General features: G+C 39.1%; 1 protein-coding gene across 2 annotated transcripts in view; it reads right to left on the reverse strand.

Moving 5' to 3' along the window:
- The window catches only part of BAZ1B (bromodomain adjacent to zinc finger domain 1B), a 76,267-nt gene that overhangs the window by 33,045 nt on the left and 23,623 nt on the right, over positions 1 to 19,599 (reverse strand). For both annotated transcript variants that reach the window (XM_045461622.1, XM_045461621.1), the window contains exons 5-7: positions 15,761 to 15,882; positions 13,181 to 13,378; positions 2,981 to 4,682 (exon numbers count right to left, since the gene is read on the reverse strand). In XM_045461622.1, the coding sequence (XP_045317578.1) occupies positions 2,981 to 4,682; positions 13,181 to 13,378; positions 15,761 to 15,882 (2,022 nt within the window). The remainder of the gene's footprint in view (positions 1 to 2,980; positions 4,683 to 13,180; positions 13,379 to 15,760; positions 15,883 to 19,599) is intronic.

The following is a 19,599-nucleotide window of genomic DNA, read 5'->3' on the forward strand; positions in this document are numbered from 1 at the left end:
CCTGTGCTGACAGCTCGGAGCCTGGAGCCTGCTTCCGATTCTGTGTCTCCTTCTCTCTCTGCCCCTCCCCCACTTGTGCTCGGTCTCTCTCTCAAAAATAAATGTAAAAAAAAATTTTTTTTAAAGGAAGTGATCTACAGATTCAACACAATCTCTATCAGAATCCTAGCTGCTTTCTTCACAGAAATTAACTGATTCTAAAACCACTGTGGAATTATAAGGGACCCAGAACATATAAAACTATCTTGAAAAAGAACAAGTTAGAAAATTCACACTTCTCCAATTCCGAACTTATTACAAAGCAACAAGAATCTAGACACCGTGGTACTGGAGCTAAGGACAGACAGATCAATACAACAGAACTGAGAGTCCGGAAATAAAAACGTGTCTATAGTCAAATGATGTGGTTTTTTTTTTTTAAGTTTATTCATTTATTTTGAGAGAGCACAAGCGAGAGCAAGAGTGAGGGAGGGCAGAGAGAATTAGAATCCCAAGCAGGCTCCACACTGTCAGCACAGAGCCAATGCGGAGCTTGAACTCACAAATAGTGAGATCACGAACTGAGCCAAAATCGAGTTGGATGCTGTAGCCAACTGAACCACCAAGGTGCTCCACAGTCAAATGATTTTTGACAAGGGTGTCAAAATCATTCAGTGGGGAAAGAGCAGTCATTTGAATAAATGATATTACAGCCACATGCAAAAGAATAAGGTTGGGTCCCTACCCTCATACCATATACAAAAATTAACTCAGAATGAACCAAAGACCTAAATGTAAGAGTTAAAGACCTTGGATTTGGCAACAGATTCTTAGATATGACACTAAAACTAAGAACAACCAAAGAAAAAATAGATAAATTGGACTTTCAAACTTAAAATTTGGGCTTCAAAGGATACTATCAAGAAAGTAAAAAGACAACACAAAAAAGCTGGGTGAAAATATCTGCAGATCATAGATCTGATAAGGGATTTATATCTAGAAAATATAAAGATCTCTTACAATTTAATAATAAAAAGACAACCCAATTTGAAAATGGACAAAAGATTGGAATATTCCTGCAAAGAAACACAAATGACCAAGAGGCACATACGGAGATGCCTGGTATCATTAGTCATCAAGGAAACGCATATCAAAACCACAGTGACATACTAATTCACAACCACTAGAATCAAGGAGTCATTTAATAACAAGTGTTGTTGATGCAGAAAAATTAGAATTCTCATACACTACAGGTACATCTGTATGTAAAATTGTGCAGCCACTTTGGAAAATGTCTAGCAGATCCCCCAAACAGTTGAGGATGGCGAACATATGACCCAGCAATTCAATTCTGGTATATACCTAAGAGAAACGACAACGTCCACACAAGAACTTACATACCAATGCTTATAGCAGTCTTCATAGTAGCCAAAAGGTGGAAACAAATCAAACATTCATCAACTAATGAATGGATAAACAAAATGTGGTATATCCAAACAATGGAGTATCATTCAGCCATAAAAGAAATGAAAACTGATAACTACCACAACATGGATGAACCTTGACAACATTATGCTGAGTGAAAGAAAGCAGACATAAAAGACCATGCATTCATTATAGGATTTCATTTATATATGTCAGAAAAGTCAAGTCTGGATGGACAGGGTGATGATAGCTAAAGAGTATAGGGTTTCTTTCTCAGATGAGTATGTTCTAAAATTATGATGAAAGTTACACATATAAGGGGGAGGGGGTGCCAGGGTGGTTCAGTTGGTTAAGTGTCCGACTCTTGGTTTCAGCTCAGGTCATGATCTCAGTTTGTGAGTTTCAGCCCCACGTCGGGCTCTGTGCTGACAATGCAGAGACTGGGATTCTCTCTCTCCTCTCTCTCTCCTCCTCTCTCTCTCTCTCCCCTACTCGCACTCTCTCTCTCTCAAGATAAACTTTCAAGTTTATTAAAAAAACACTCAGGACGCCTGGGTGGCTCAGTCGGTTAAACATCCGACTCAGCTCAGGTCACGATCTCGTGGTTCAGGAGTTCGAGCCCCATGTCCAGCTCTGTGCTGACAGCTCAAAGCCTGGTGCCTGCTTCAGATTCTGTGTCCCCTCTCTCTCTGCCCCTACCCCTCCCCTGCTGACAATCTGTATCTTTCTCAAAAATAAAAGAAAACATTAATAAAAAAAATTTAAATAACACATTAAAAAAAAACAACTATGAGTTATTCACTTAATGGACAAGTTGTATGGTATGTGAACTACTTAATAAAGCTGTTTACAAAAATGTTCAAGTGTGCCTGGGTGGCTCAGTCGGCTTAGCATCTGACTCAGGTCAGGTCATGATTTCATGGTTCGTGAGTTCAAGCCCCACAATGGGCTCACTGCTGTCGGTGCAGAGCCTGCTTCAGTTCCTCTGTTTCCCGCCCCCCTCTACCCCACCCCTGCTCACAAGCATGGGTGCTCGCTCTCTCTCTCTCTCAAAATACTGAACATTAAAAAAAAGTTTGACAGAATTATCAAAGTCCCAAATTTTTACATTCTTAAACCTTAACAAGGGAAAGATTAATACCTGAGTTGGCAACTGTGCTGAGGGCTTCAAAGACCCTGCCATTCAATTGTTGTAACAATCTTAACAAGCATGTTAAGGGAACTGAGGCATGAATAAGTAACTTGCCCAAAAGAATACAGCTAAGTCAGAGGTAAGGTTTGAAACCAGGCCAGCGATTCCCAAGTTATAGGTTATTTCCACTATGGCCATTTGTGATTTTGGTCCTTTACTAAATCCAGAAAAGATGCCAATGTCACATTAATCTCAAACCATCCCTCACTGCAGAATGCCAGGCTGAACACGCCTGCCAGAATATTGCCTAAGTGGGATCTGGGTTACTGCATACAGAAATAACCAAACAACTGTGACAAAGAGAGACTGTACCCTGGCAATTTCCTTCCTTCTACTACCTTCTAAAGGGTTTCCCTTCTGCTCCCAACACAAGGCTTTCTTTACCTTTCATTTCTCTCTCCTGGATCTCCCGCTCCTTCTTGGCCTGGATGGCGAGCAGCCGCCTGCTCTTCACCGCGCTAATCATGTCTTCAGCTCCCACATCTACCTGGGGTTCAAACTTCACAACCTCTTTTTTCCTATCAGTTTTGCCCAGCCCATTCTCCTCTTTTCCATTTTCCTTGTTTCTGGCTTCCATTTCTTTTCTTTTCTGTTTCTCTGCTCTCTTCTTATCATTCTCTTCCTTCAGTACAGCAAGCCGCTCTTTCCACAACTCTGCAGACATCTGCTGTCTGGTTTCCATGTGGTCTTGCACCGAGTACGTCATGAGGATGCGGTGGCAGAGGGCCGTCAAGATCTGGAGCTTCTCTTCTGACGTCAGTTCAAAAAACTCCGAGGTCTCCAGCTTCTCTAGGAACTCATCTTGTACTTCATTATCCTCAAATGGTGCTGAATCTTTATTGTCGTCCGTGTCTGAGCCCTCGCTTTCTTCCTGAACGTCAGATTTGCGCAAGCAGAGCCGCACCAGCTCCGAGACAGAATGTAGTGTCAGAGGGATTTCTGACAGCTTCATTCCCAATTCGCCATAGTCTTCTGCTATTTCATCTTGCAATAAGGTCTGTAAGAGGATGACCAACACTCTATTCAGATATAAAAAGCCACCTTTTTCTGCACTCAAGGCTTCCATGAGGGACACAGCAGTAATAGGATACTGAGCATCTGGTAAGAGTAGCCCAGAGTAACAGCTCAAGAACTCCACCACCATGGCCACGTCCCCAAACAGTGTGTTGGGCAGCCCTTCAGGGGTATCCACCAACCTAAACGCTGGAAGGCTTTTGCCAGTTAACTCTTGGTCCTCGTACCTCTTCTGCTTTTCCAGTTTCTCAAGCATTTCTTTCTCTCTCCTCTCCTTGGCTTTCTCCTTCAACTTTTCTTTCAGCTCCTCTCGTTTCTTTTTCAAATATTCTTTGCGCTGCTCTTCAGACATAGAGGCCCACCGCTTTTTATGTTCTAGAAGCTCAAAGCGTTTTTGAACAATACTTCGCAGCTCTTCTGGGAGACGAGCTCTATCTTCACTGGAGAGCAGACGAGCTGTTTTGGAGATAACACAGGACAGGGCACTCTTCTTGTCCTCCCTGTCTTTGTTTTCTTTGTAGTAGGCAATAAGGTGTAGGGCAGCAGGAGGCAGATGTTTATGGGGTTTACTAGAAGACCTGGGTGTACCCCCAGAATTCCGTGGGGCTCGGGTCATCTTCTGAGTGCCTTTGGCCATATCCAACAAAGTCATCTGCTTCATTTTGGTTTTAGGAGTCTTCAAGCCCTTTTTAGGAGATTTGGAATTACCTGTGGATTTCTGTCCATTAAGGATGCCTTTGCTTCTACCCTTCACTTTCAAAGGTTTGTCACTATGCTTCCCTGATTTCTTGGCAGGTGGGCCTTTCTTAGGAATGTGAAAGTTGGCGTGTAGCTTGTTGGGTGACATCATCTTCATCACTTCTTCCAGATGTTCTTCTGGAGACTTGGAATTCTTTGAGTTCTTCACTTTGAGTGGTGAGCCATTCAAGGATTTCTTCAAATGTACGTGACACCATAACTTGGGATTTAGTGGTGAACTCAGAGAAGAGCTGTCTGTCTTGGATTTTTTTGAAGGCTTCCTATCTGGGGATCCAGTATTCTTCCTCTTAGTAGAAGGGTTGAGAGTCATGTACTAGAATTTAAGAACAGGAGCAAAATTAATTTTAAAAACTAATTTAAAGCAACACTTAAGCATCATAAAGGCCCTCTTCCCCAGCTATCCAGGTAAAGATACATATTCATTTCTGTTCAAAGACACCATGTCCCTAAACAAAGACATGAATGTTAGTTGATGTTTTGGCCCTATCAATACAAAACTGATAGCCAGACTTCAAAATCTATACTCTTAAAATTAAACATTTTTGCTATGTAACTATATGTGTTCTGTTTATATATGGTGCTAGCAATTCTTAGATATTTTAATGACATCTGTGAGCCCTTTCCCCAGAAGCAAGATATGATAATTCTGCATTCTATTTCAGAATCCATCTGTGGATCCCAGACTGAGGATACCTGATTTAGAAAATGGCAACATCTAAAGAGTTAATAAAGTATTACTCTGGATTTCTTATCATTTAAACCTCTGTTCCCACTAGGAACATTCTATGCTTTTAAGTAGAAAAATTTAAGTATTTTTGTCTAAATGCAGAAGCATATTTTCTTACTTACAATACCGCAACAAAAATCATTGCTCATAAACAGGGAGCCCTCCCGCCCCTGGTTCCTCAAACTCCCCTTTGTCCTGTCACCACACATCGAGAACTCATTCCCATGAATACATTACTAACTATAAGCCCTCTATATTCTCAACCTCATACAATCCCCTCATGTCCTTCAAATTCACTCCCTCTAGTAGCCCAACTCTGCAATCCTTTAATCCCTGCCAGGACCTTAAATCCATTAGTTCTACCAAACTTTCTGCACACTCGCTTCCTTGTTCTTCTTACCCACATTAAATTCCGGTCAGTTGCTATAATCAATCTTGCATGAACCTCTGGTTCCCTGGCCTCTCCTGCTCTACTACACCTAGTTCCCTGGCCCATACATGTTCAGCTTACACAGGCATGGAATTAAAGATACAAAAGCAGTGTGTGGTCTCACTTTAAATTCAGAACCAGGTACCTCAAATGCATCCTGAATACCACCCTTAATATATTCCTTATCGATTTAACATATTCCTTTAGTCCATTCACTTCCCTCTCCCCTGGACACATATCTATCTCCTATCTCCTCAAACCACCATATCCCCTTCATAGAGAATTAGTTAATAGGTTAGAACCCAGTCAACTTGTCATAATACCATGGTTTCTGTTTAACAGTGGATTAAAAAAAAAAAAAAAAGCTGTGGATTTTCAAACTTAAATTTTTTTTTTAACATTTATTCATTTTTGAGAGTGAGAGAGACCGAGCATGAGCAGGGGAGGGGCAAACAGAGAGGGAGACACAGAATCCGAAGCAGGCTCCAGGCTCTGAGCTGTCAGCACAGAGCCTGAGTGGGGCCCAAACTCACGAACCGTGAAATCATGACCGGAGCTGCAGTCGGACGCTTAACCGACTGAGCCACCCAGATGCCCTGATTTTCAAACTTTAAAGAATGTAATTACAAAGAAAAAAGCTTGGCAGCTAAACCGTAAACTAAATGAAATAATAACCAAGCAAAGTAAAAGTAGAGCCAATTTCAAAAAAATTCTAGTGACTAGGAGAAAGATTAGAAAACCTTTAGAATATTTGATTTCTGTTACCAAAAGCAACTAAGCACAGAGGGCACTCAGAGACCTGAGCCTAAGTCAAAGTTTGAGTGGGAAGGACGAACTTGACAGAAGCTGCATATAGACAGCAGCCTGGAGGCAGCTGGTAAGACAGGCCCACAGGAGAGGAGACTGCAGGTGAGGAAGCAGCTAAACACTATGGAACATGAAATGATGAGCTCCTTTAAAAAGGCGAGAAGGAAGTGCTATGAGGAGTACACCCCAGAGATGATAGGAAAGAACACCCATGCTCTTGTCAGGAGTAAACAGGTACGGTAAAATTTAATAAGCTGTACTGCAACACCAGGTAAGATTTAAACATTATGGATCTAATCACCAGAGAAACAAACTCACAGAACCAAGGCACCACAAGCAGGAGAAATATGGTCTGCAATGAATGAGTGGACTACACCTAACATCCTCCTTTTGATTAAGTCCCCAGCTTCAAGGATTTTATTTTTTTAAGTAATCTCTACACTCAACATGGGTTTAAACTCACAACCCCAAAATCAAAAGTCGCACACTCCACCAACTGAGCCAGCCAGGCGCCCCAAGTCTCCAACTTTTGCCTTTTACGGACAACAGGCAATTACAGATTATTGTTCCTCTAGCGGGCTGTTTTTGTTGCCTGACTAAAACTATAAGTTTTGTTCCCCAATTATCATCCTCCATATCAGCTGACAAAGAGGCTTCATAGTTTATAGAACATAAACAATATCTATCTGTAACTCAGGGGATATTTTCTCCAGAAGCAGAATTTCCCAGTCCTAGTTCCCCAGAACTAGATTTCAAAATGTTAACAAGAGTGAGCAAAGATAGCTTATGTGAGACTCCACTCTCCGCTTGGACAGTAATAGTACCAATACTCCAAAGACCACCCTACAAATCATAGACTAAGGCCCAAAACTACTCTGGCAGGAACTAAAGACAAATGTGTTAACTAAAGACAAGTTAACCATCCTCTTCAACCAGCCTTGGAAAATCTTCAGAGTATAGACATAACAGATGGATACTTTTTCTAATGCTCAGGATAACAGGCTATATGTAAAGTCATTCTAAAATGAAATTTATCACTAAAAAGGAGACTAGCGTGAGACTATGTTTCATTTTTACCATTTCAGATAGGTATCATTTAATAGGGCCTATTATAATTTGGCCACTTCTTAATTTACTGATTACTTTTCTATTTAAAAAGTCACTCAAATTTTCATAAGGTTCTTTAAATTTCTTCTATTTAGAAGCATTATACTATGCAGAATTGATGTAAGAGCTGGGATGGCTTAGCCATGAGAGGGTCCAGCAACCCATTTATTTTTATTTATAAGGTGTGTTTTTTGGCCAAATCACACCATATAATTTTTTTTCTTAAAAATGAAAGAAATTAACTCACCCAACCCCCTCCCAACAGGCCGGCTCCCCGCGTGAGCAGTCCTTCAGTAACTGGATCATCTCAGCATAGGGCATGCTGGGCAGTCACAGCCACATGGGAGCCGGCATGGCTGGACTCAGGGGGATCTGAAAAAGTATAAAACCACTTATGTGCTAAGGGTCTCCCTATCCCCCATTCACCGTAAGTAATCTACCAGAATAGTGCACAGAGAGGGAGAAAAGAATGGACACCCAGAATAGCAGAATTACAGGTTTTAGGCAAGGCCCTTTCTAAGTGCTAAACAGGAACGAAATACTGATGAATGTCTCACAATGTGAAAGCCTTTAAGAAAAAGTGTATACAATTCTATACCTGCTCCCTGTCAAGTGAAACAAACCACCACCCCAAATAAGAAAATCTATTAAATAAGATAAAAATGAAGAAACTTTATTTATAGCAGCTCACTCAGATGCTAAATTTAACTTGATAGTAAGTGGCCAAGAGCCCTGCACTGGAAAACTCCAGCAATCTGTATTCTAACATTTACTTCTCTCTACATTCACCCCAGGAGCTGTGGTAGGAGTTTCAAGGTAACACTCACACAATGGGCTTGCCTCAATCTCTAGATGTCTTTATCAGCAAATGTGCAAAATAGGTTACCATAAAACAGTCTTAAGTACTTCTAAAGTTAACTTATTTTTAAAGTGCTTCTGCTCTAGTCTCTAACTCAAACAGAAAATTCCAAAGGCAAATTTAAAGAAAAACATCAAAACCCTGAACATTTACTTGAAACATTAATTAGGAGAGATAAGAAACATCTTTAAATATATATAATGTCATTAAGTAATGAGACAAAATTAAATTACATCAGGTGCCTTTTGATATAATTCACTCTAAGAGGCACACAACATCAATTCTGTGGTATCTCTACCAAAAACCCGTAACCTGAATGTAATTATATGGAAATAACCCTGAATTGAGAAGCATCATATAAAAATAACTGGCCTGTATCCTTATAAAATGTCAAGTTTCTGAAAGACAAAGAAAAGCTGAGAGACTGCTCCAGATCAGAGGAGACCTCAGTCTCCTAACAAGTCACAAAACAAGGAAACATAATACATGATACTACACTGGAGCCTGTGAAAACAAAAACAAAATTTAGCTAAAAAGACAATATTGGGACAAATTTCAAAACATGCGTAAGAACTGCAGACAACAGTATTGTTTCAATGCTAATTTCCTGATTTTGATACCTGTACTATACTTATGTTAGAAAATATAGCCTTGTCAGGGCACCTGGGTGGTTCAGTCAGTTAAAAGTCCAACTTCGGCTCAGGTCATGATCTCACAGTTGGTGAGTTTGAGCCCCGCATCGGGCTCCGTGCTGACAGCTCAGAGCCTGGAGCCTGCTTTGGATTCTGTGTCTCCCTCTCTCACTCTCTCTCCCCCTCCCTCCCCCTCTCTAAAATAAATAAATAAATAAATAGATAGATAGATAAATAAATAAATGTTAAAAAAAAAAAAGTAGCATTTAGCCATTATACATTGATCCAAAAGCTTCCCTACTATGGGGTACCTGGGTGGCTCAGTGAGTTAAGCATCCAACTTTGGCTAAAATCATGATCTTGCAGTTCAGGAGTTTGAGCCCCCCGTTGGGCTCTGTGCTGACAGCTCAAAGCCTGCAGCCTGCTTCGGACTCTGTGTCTCCCTCTGTCTCTCTCTGCCCCTACCCCTCCAGCTTGTGCTCTCCCTTGCTCTCAAAAATAAATAAATAAACATTAAATGTTTTTTTGCTTAAACCAAAGCTTCCCTACTAGGATATACCAATCTAAAATAAGAGTAACAAAACACTAGAGCTGCAATGTTATTATCAAAGGGCAATGAGCCAAGATAGCAGATTTCATCTTAGATGACTGGGATCACACAAATAAATGCCTTATAAATCACTCCCCCAAGTCATTATCCCTAAACTCAACTGTCCACTGCATTTTTTTTTCAATGAATGGTACTTCTTAAAGAGATGACTTCACAAGCCACACACCTATTATACCTATACTAAATATCACAGAACATAAAATGAGTAAGATAGTTCTTCTATTCAAGTTTTATGTTCTAGAGTTTGTAAGACCACAAACACACTCTCATTATCACAATAGGCCCTATTCGGCTCACACTCCAAAATTCCATTTCCCTAAATAACTTTTTCCTCTCTCCCACCTAAGCTCTCCCTGCTGGTCCTTTCCTCAAACTACTGCTCAGAACTTGCTTCCTCTCTCCAGGTCTCCTCTCTCTCCACAGTAGCTACATTCGGCAGCCTGGCAGAAGATCAAGTTCTACAAAATCCAAAGAGAAGGCAAAGAGAGAAAAACAATTTTTTCAAGCTATTGACTTTGGAATAGGCAGATCATAGATCTGATCAACGTGAATCCTCAAGGCATTATTTAAAATCTCCTTTAGATGAAGAAAGAAAATCCAAAGCACTGTTTTATGGTCTACTTATCTATGTCTTTACTGTATTCTGTCCTGGCTGAGATGCTATAAGTTCCTGAAGAAAACTACAAATAGGAAAAACACAACTTATATGCAAAACTCAGGAGACAAAATCAGCGACAGGTCAAATCGTACGGGGAGATAAGAATTACTGTGTAGAATGGTATTGTACAGGAGTCTCAATTTCTCTAAGCATAATCACTGACTTCAGGCAGCACTTTGTTCTAAACAAGCTTACAATTCCTAACCTCAATCTTAATTATAGCCAGGTTCTATTAAGTTAGTATCTTAAGACCTCATTAGAAAATTTGAGAATAGGTGATTTATTCATACACTCCTGGAATTCCAGTCTCTGGCTCCTACAGAAAGTGAGTTAAGCATCCACAGAAAGTGTGGGTCAGCTTTTTTGTTCTTATTAGCCCAAAAGACCTTTTACCCATAAATAATACTTAGTCTTTCTTCTGCTTCCTTAAGTCTTTCTTTCATGTCGTTCACATACTTAAACTAAACTAAAATACATAAAAGACAGCTGTTAAGATTTAACAAGAGGAAAATATTTAAGGACTCAAATGATCCAAGGGTCTAAAAACTCATTCAGAGATGATTTTATATAGGATTTTCATACAGTAATGACAGTAATCTTATGTTATAGCCACTGAAAGCCTTACCAGAATTCCAAAACTCTATAGCAATGAAATGACAAAGAATTAAAACTTCCCCTCAGTAAATAAAAAACTTTAGTACTGATCTAGAAAAAGCCAATTGGGGCGCCTGGGTGGCTCAGTCGGTTGGGCGTCCGACTTCGGCTCAGGTCATGATCTCGCGGTCCGTGAGTTCGAGCCCTGCGTCGGGCTCTGTGCTGACAGCTCAGAGCCTGGAGCCTGTTTCAGACTCTGTGTCTCCCTCTCTCTCCGACCCTCCCCCGTTCATGCTCTGTCTCTCCCTGTCTCAAAAATAAATAAATGTTAAAAAAAAAAAAATTTAGAAAAAGCCAATTAATTAATTTCTAATTTTCCTTTTTATGCAAATAATAAAAATTTAAAGAGCATAGGAAGAAAATGCTTGATCATGCTGGTCTGGAATAAGAAAACATGCTAAATATTAAACTATGGTTGGAGAAATAAAATTATTTCTCAATATAATTTTGTCAGCAAAATCAGTCTAAAATAATTGAAGTAATTTAATTGTATGCCTCAAGATGTGCTTCATTTTTCAAAATTGAAAGGAAGGGGAAAAATCTGTTTTAAATGGATCAGTAGCCCTCTGCCAGTCCTATCCTGGCCCAAAGACAAAGGTGAAATATCAGTATGCAAATCAGTAAAGATGCCAACGAAAGACATATATACTCTCAAAACTTACATTAAAAAAAAATCTTAGGGGCGCCTGGGTGGCGCAGTCGGTTAAGCGTCCGACTTCAGCCAGGTCACGATCTCGCGGTCCGTGAGTTCGAGCCCCGCGTCAGGTTCTGGGCGGATGGCTCAGGGCCTGGAGCCTGTTTCTGATTCTGTGTCTCCCTCTCTCTCTGCCCCTCCCCCGTTCATGCTCTGTCTCTCTCTGTCCCCCCAAAAAAATAAATAAAAACGTTGGGAAAAAAAATGAAGAAAAAATAAAAAAAAAATTACAAAAAATCTTATTGGAGGGGCACCTGGGTGGCTCAGTAGGTTTGAGCATCCAACTTCGGCTCAGGCCATGATCTCATAACTTGTGAATTTGAGCCTCACATCGGGCTCTCTGCTGTCAGCACAGAGCCTTTTTCAGATCCTCTACCCCCTCTCTCTCTGCCCTGCTTGCATGCACATGCACATTCTCTCTCAAAAATAAACAAACATTAAAAAAAAAATCTTATAGGGCGCCTGGGTGGCGCAGTCGGTTAAGCGTCCGACTTCAGCCAGGTCACGATCTCGCGGTCCGTGAGTTCAAGCCCCGCGTCGGGCTCTGGGCTGATGGCTCAGAGCCTGGAGCCTGTTTCCGATTCTGTGTCTCCCTCTCTCTCTGCCCCTCCCCCGTTCATGCTCTGTCTCTCTCTGTCCCAAAAATAAATAAACGTTGGAAAAAAAAAAAAAAAATTAAAAAAAAAAAAAAATCTTATTGGAGAAACCCTGAGATAGAAAAGACAATCAGAAATCTGAGGCCAAGGTCTTGGCTTTTGTCATTTTAGTTTCTGTTGGTTTTAATTAGACTAGCCTCAGTTCCTGCAACTGGAAAATAAGATTATGTGTATGTGTATGTAGGTATGTATGTGTGTATATGTATATAAAATACACATATACCCGACACAACATTATAAGAATTGTTTGGAAGATCAAACGAGTTGATTAAAGAAAACAAAAAACAAACAAAAAAAACATTTTCAAGAGGGAAATGCTAGGTTTTCTACTAATCTGCCATACAAACTCATACCCATTCCAAGTTTTTTTCAAGGCTGCTGATGTGTTTATCTTATCTGATGTACAAAATCAGTTTTCATTCTTAGGAATTAATTTGTAAAAAATTTTTTCCGATTTATATCATACCTCATTCCAAGAAGAATCTGAGGCAAAAACCCGTGTGTGTGTCTGTGTGTCTGTGTTTTAATCAACCATAGTAAAAAATAAATCTAGGAGAGATTTTCAATATCAACCCCACATCATCATCTACATAAAATAGATGGATTTCAAAATTTCTGAATCCATTATCTGATGTTAAGAGCTCAAAATCTAGGGGCGCCTGGGTGGCGCAGTCTGTTAAGTGTCCGACTTCAGCCAGGTCACGATCTCGCGGTCCGTGAGTTCGAGCCCCGCGTCGGGCTCTGGGCTGATGGCTCAGAGCCTGGAGCCTGTTTCCGATTCTGTGTCTCCCTCTCTCTCTGCCCCTCCCCCGTTCATGCTCTGTCTCTCTCTGTCCCAAAAATAAATAAACGTTGAAAAAAAAAAAAAAATTAAAAAAAAAAAAAAAGAGCTCAAAATCTAATCTAACTGGAGCCACTGAAGAAAACACTCGTTTAAGTGTTCTACCTTGCTCTTCAAAAATTAATAGTGACCTTACCTTGTATGGATCAAGTAAAAAGTCACTGAACTTGCTAGGCAGGGAATATTTCTTCACCAATTCGTCTTCTACCACCCATGGTGCATTTTCACCAGTACCAGCCCGTAATGCGTTATGCCGTATAAAGTATCGAAGTATCTCCTTATTTGGTGGGCGTTCTGTACGAATCAAGCTGTCTGCTGGCACATTACTGATGATCTAGGTTAACAAATATAAATAACTTACCACTGGGGTTAAAAGCAATTAACCACTGAGAACAAAGATTTATGTTCTTTCCAGAAAAATCATTAACTCCCTCTATAAAACAGGGCTATAAACTAGATGAAAGAAAAATAATTTTCAGAAACAGAATATTAAATTAAACACATCCCTAGGCAATTTATCTGTATGTATCAAAGACCTAAAAATGTGCATACCCACTGAACCAGCAATTCCTCTTGTTAAGAATTTAGAAATAAACGGACTGTCAACTGCTAATAAAAGGAAGGGAGGGGAAAAAAAGGGAAAACTACATAAAGGTACATCAGTAAGGGATTCATTTTTTAAATTAAAATACATCCATACATAATGGATGAATTCATAAATGAATGCAACCATTATATGCATATAATATATACACGCATATAATTATGTACAATATATTACATATAATATACATAACCATAGGGGTAAAATGTTTCTCAATCAGGACAAATTTATCAGAATCGTCTAAGGTGCAGATTCTTGGCCCCCAAACTTACTGAATGAGAAGAATCTCTGGCAGTAGAGGCTGGGAATCTAGATTTTTTAATAAAACCCCCTGATGACTATCATACACACTACAATCTGAAAATACTATTTTGGAAAAAAATTTAATGACATCACAGACGTTTACCATATAGTAAATGAAAAAAGCAAGTTACAAAATAGTGTGTATAGAATCCTCTCTTTTTTCCCCCTAAAATTTTATTTTTAGGTAATCTCTATACCCAACATGGGACTCAAACTCATAACCCCAAGATCAAGTATCACACTTTACCAACTGAGCCAGCCAGTGCCCCGACTCCTATTTTCAAAAGTCACTTAAAAGCTGGGGCACCTGGGTGGCTCAGGTCCTGATCCCAGCGTTGTGGGATGGAGCCCCGTGTTGGGCTCTGTGCTGAGCATGGAGGCTGTTCAAGATTCTCTTTCTCTCTCCCTTTGCCCCTCGCCCCTACTCAATGTTCTAAAAAAAACAAACAAGCTAACCACCATTAACCACATCTATATTCACCAAATATCATCTCTGAGCACAGGATTAGAAATATCTTTTACCCTTATTTGTATATTCTATCTTCCTCTATTTACTACACATAAACAAAGCAATTTACATTCTTCACACTCATCAGTAAGAATACAAACGATAATCAGGGAAGTGGATGAGACTCCCTAGTAATAATATTTTAACTAGCAACCCTGCTGAAGGTGAAGAAACTTAGTGAAAAACTCTATTTTCAAATCCAATTTTTTTGAATCCAATTTTCATCCAATTTTCAAATATAAAGAAATCCTAACAATTTAGCAATGCCTTCACATCAACTATAAAACAAATGGAGTCAAAGTGCTGGGGGCGATCAGATGACTCAGTCAGAAGAACATTCGACTCTTATCTCAGGGTTGTAAGTTCAAGCCCCACGTTGGGTATAGAAATTACTTAAAATTAAAATCTTCAAAAAAAAAAAAAAGAGTCAAAATAGAATAAGACTTGTCAACTTTTTGAGGTGGGAAAAAAAATCCAACACTCTGAAGAGCCAAAAGAACTGGGTTATACTCCTTCCCACGCTCATTTACTAAATTAGGAACTTTGACAGAATTCTTCAACTTCTCAGGCCCTAGCTGTTTCTTCTATAAACAGTTGAACAGGAAGACAAATGTGCAGTTATCTTCCACATCCAGCAGCCCATCTTGCCTCTTTCTAAATACAAGATTTTACACATACAGGTATACAAGTACCTGAAACTAATATGCCATATTTCATGGATTCTAAGACACTATCAATGAAAAAACACAGTGTTTTATATGCCACTAAGAAAACAATTCTTGCCAATTCATTTAAGCAATGTCCTGACTCTGGACATATTAAAAACATTCAAACCTTAGAATCAATAAAACTTAGCACTAAGTTATTTTAAGGGTGTTTACTGTTTTAGATTATTAGCTTCACAGATACCTTGTAAAAGTGCTGATGAGAACTGACTTGGTTTCTGAGTTTATTACAAATTGCTTTATTTTTAACTGGGAAGAGCTATTTCCTGGAGAAAGTCCGTAACTGCTGCAAACCGATTCTTATTTTTCAAACTGAGTTTGAAACTCAAATGCAAATTATTCTTAGACCCTAATAATTCTTATTAAAAGAAAACAGTATGCTATCTCCTAGGGGAAAAAAATACAATTTAACTTAAGGTCATAATTACAAAGACTACAAAAGCCTAGAATTTACCGTAGAAACACATTCATTCACATTTTTCTGTAGCACATTTTCTCCGAGAAAACTGGCCCTATGATATTTTCTGAAATAGCATTTTTGACATTTAAGAGGTTTAATATAAAGTGCCAACTAACCTTATCTTCATTTTGTAATTTCACATCATATTTGTGAGGCAAAAATTTTGGCGGAGCCCATTTCCTTTCTCCTTTTTTTAATGAAGTAGGGAGTTTTCGTGGAGATCTACGTGCTCTGTCATCTAGTCAAATCAATAGAAAATTAGTGAAAAAAATACGTCTTTAATTTTATCCATTCATTTATTAATAATCTTATTGAACACCTACTCTGCACCAGGCACTGAGTGATGAGACACAAAGATGAATCATAAAGTCCTTACCTCAAGCAGATCAAGTCTGTGAGAGTCTACAAAACTTACAATATAATGTGGCAAAATACTGTAACAGAGATTGGGACAAAAAAACACTATGAGAGCAGAGAGGAGCAACTCTAACTTGGTCTGGAAGACAGGCAAAGGAGAGGCCTAGAACGACTAGAACTTGTTCAGAGACTATAAGCAGTAAAATGAGTGAATATGATCTAGGCTATAGTAAAAACATCACACTAAAGATACGTAGGAGCCAAATTATAAATAACACTGTACACCTTTTTAAAAAAAATTTTTAAATGTTTATTTTTGAAAGAGGGAAAGTGTGAGCGGGGGAAGGACAGAGAGAGGGAGACAGGATCTGAAGCAGGTTCTGTGCTGACAGCAAAGAGCCCAATGTGGGGCCCAAACTCATAAACTGTGAGATCATGACCTGAACCGAAGTTGAACACTTAACCAACTGAGTCACCCAGGTACCCCCATTATTATTATTTTTTTTTAAGTAGGCTCCAATGTCCAGTGTAGGGCTTGAACTCGAGACCCTAAGATCAAGAGTCACATGCTCTACCAACTGAGCCAGCAGCCAGGAGCCCTAACACTGTATACCCTTTAAGAGACTGGAATTTGTCTCATGGGCACTAGGGAAACAAAGGATTTCTTGTCTAACTAACTAGATATACATTTTGAAAGATTACTAGTCTGAAAAAAACTGAGAAAGAAAATAACACTTTTGAAAGTTAGAAAATGAGTAAAATGGCAAGGTGAGACTGAAGAATGGGAAACCACAAGATGTAATACTAAACACCTGAATTAATGTAACTGGAATGGAGACTAAAAGAGTCAAGAGGTATTTAGAATACAAGACTTGGTAACCACCTAGATGTGGAAATGCTAACGGCTTCCAAGTTTTCTGCCTTAGGGACCAAGGAGACGACAGTGTCATTAACTGAGTAAAAGAATGCTGAAAGACTAGCAGGATTCTTGCTGACATGCCTTGGGAAGACAACATAAGCAAGATGATTAATTCAGCTTTACAGGTGTTAAATTTGAACTGCTTGGGACACACATGTGAAGACTAGATCTAAAGTTTAGGAGTTAAACTGATGTGGTCCTGGAAATCGTCAGCCTTTATACAGATTAAGAATTTAAACTGTGGACGGAATGAAATGTAACAGTACACTTCTGCAGAAAAATAAAAAGGCAGCAAGGGTGCCTGGGTGGCTCAGTAGGTCAAGTGACCAACTCTTATTTTCGGCTCAGGTCACTATCTCATGGTTCATGAGTTTGAGCCCCATATTAGGCTCCTCACTGATAGCACAGAACCTGCTTGGGATTCTCTCTCCCATTCTCTCTCTCGGTCCATTTCCCAATCACATGCATACACTCTCTCTCTCAAAATAAATAAACTTAAAAAAAAAAAAAAAAAAAAAGGCAGCAGGCAGCTCTTCCTGCCCATAGACTTTATCCCCGTACTTTAATAAAATCACCTTTTTGCGCCAAAAAAAAAAAGGGGGGGGAACAGAAAATTCCTATGAAAAATTAATTTAATGAGAAAAGGAGGTTAAAAAAAAACAAAACAGGAAAGTAGGGGTGCTTGGCTGGTTCAGTTGGAAAAGTATGTGACTCTTGATCTCAGGGTCATGAGTTCAAGTCCCATATTGGGTGCAGAAATTACTAAAAATAAAAATAAAACAGAAAAGTAGTTGGGAAACCTAAGAGACTATGGTACTAAATAAGCTGAAAGATATGAGAGTGACCAACAGTGTTAAACAGGACAGAAAAGTAAAAAAAAAAAAAAAAAAAACAAAGAAGAAATCAATGAATTTTGCAATTAGGGGGTCACCTATAACCTTATTAGGAACAGTTTTAGGAATAAAGAGGCAGAAGTCACACTTATACATAACAGCGTAAGGAATAAACTCATGGTCAGAAAGCAGAGACAACATTCTCAAGAATCTTACCTTGAATGAATTAAGACAGAAACAGAACAACAGGATCAAGGGAGGATAGTTTTTGTTTTTAGAAAATGGGACTTTATTTATAAGTTAAGAAAGATTAGAAAAAGGGTTTAAAACATTCTATAGTAGAGTAATAAGTTTACCTATTCCTTGAAAAACTAGGAAGGAATGGAATTCAAAGAACAAGTATCTTCGCCAATTGGAAAGACCACTCCCTTCTAAGATGGAGGAAGAATACAGAAATTGCTACCAGAGAGGTTAGGAACACAAAGCTGTAAAGTTCCTGCCCTAATACATTATTTCTGCCCCCCACAAAGTAAAAGGCAAGGTCACATGATGAGAACATATTTTTTATACTGGAATTTGCCTATCATATTTCTATGAAAACTCTAATCAATTTTTCCCTGAAGACATTCAGAGTACACCGTAACATTCTTTAGCTCACCTACGACGCGTAACAATATACTAGAAATGACATTATATCCCAATAATTAAAAGCTGAACTAAGGCACAGGCTCTAAAAAATAGTCCAAGCCTAAAACCAGCAGTTCCTGGTACATGATGCTTAAGGTATAAAACTAACAACTATAACACATCATTGGTATGCCAATGATTTGATTCTGTAAGAAAAGAAGTGTTAGAAGACCTAACAGCCAACACTTAACCAAAACACTTATCCTCCTCAAATCTTAGGATCTGTGAAAAACACACATATTATAAACCTCTAGTATCAAAAAGGAGAAAAACTGAAAAACACAGACATTAGCATTCATAGTACACAGTGGAAAACAAAACTAAAGTATACAACTGCAGGGGAGGGGGACAGCTACACAACAATCTCAGAAGCTGCCTTGGGAGTAGGTAAGGACATCCCTCTAAAACCATCTGCACATATCCAAAACATCTGGAGACATAAAGAAGGCAGACGGTGGAACATTCTAATGCAACATTCTAACTCGAACTTTATGACAGTTAAATAATGAAGTAAAATTACTGGATCCTCTAACAGTCACAGAGAGGGGATCAGTATACACAAACCCTCTTGAGTAATCCTATTTTTGGAAAAAGAAGGGACCCAAATAAATTCCTTATTTACACAAATTAAAAAAAAAAAAAAAAGAAGGACTCAGAGGCTAAAAAGTCTCCCCGGTGAACAACATCTCTGTTTCTCAACTTTCAACACATCATGGTTAAGGTCTCCAGGCTCCTAAAATTTACTTTTAGAGTTTCACAATTCTGGCAATTCCTATCTGAGAGGGACCTGAATTTATGCAGATAAAATGAAATCTCTTAAAAGCACGGCAATGGCTTACAAAATGAAAAAAGAAAAAAAAAAAGAGCGGGACCCTTGGGTGGCTCAGTCGGTTAAGTGTCTGACTTCAGCTCAGGTCATGATCTCATGGTTCAAGAGTGTGCACTGACAGCTCAGAGCCTGGAACCTGCTTCTGATTCTGTACCTCCCTCTCTCTCTGCCCCTCCCCTGCTTGTGCGCATGGGCTCTCTCTCCCTCTCAAAAATAAACCAATATACAAGAAAGAGAGAGAGAGGGAGGGAGAGAAAGAAACAGAGAGAGAGAGAGAGAGAGAGAGAGAGAGAAAGAAAAGAAAAGAAAAGAAAAGAAAAGAAAAGAGAA

This window comes from Leopardus geoffroyi, chromosome E3, assembly GCF_018350155.1.
Source record: "Leopardus geoffroyi isolate Oge1 chromosome E3, O.geoffroyi_Oge1_pat1.0, whole genome shotgun sequence".
NCBI classification, from domain to species: Eukaryota; Metazoa; Chordata; class Mammalia; order Carnivora; family Felidae; genus Leopardus; species Leopardus geoffroyi.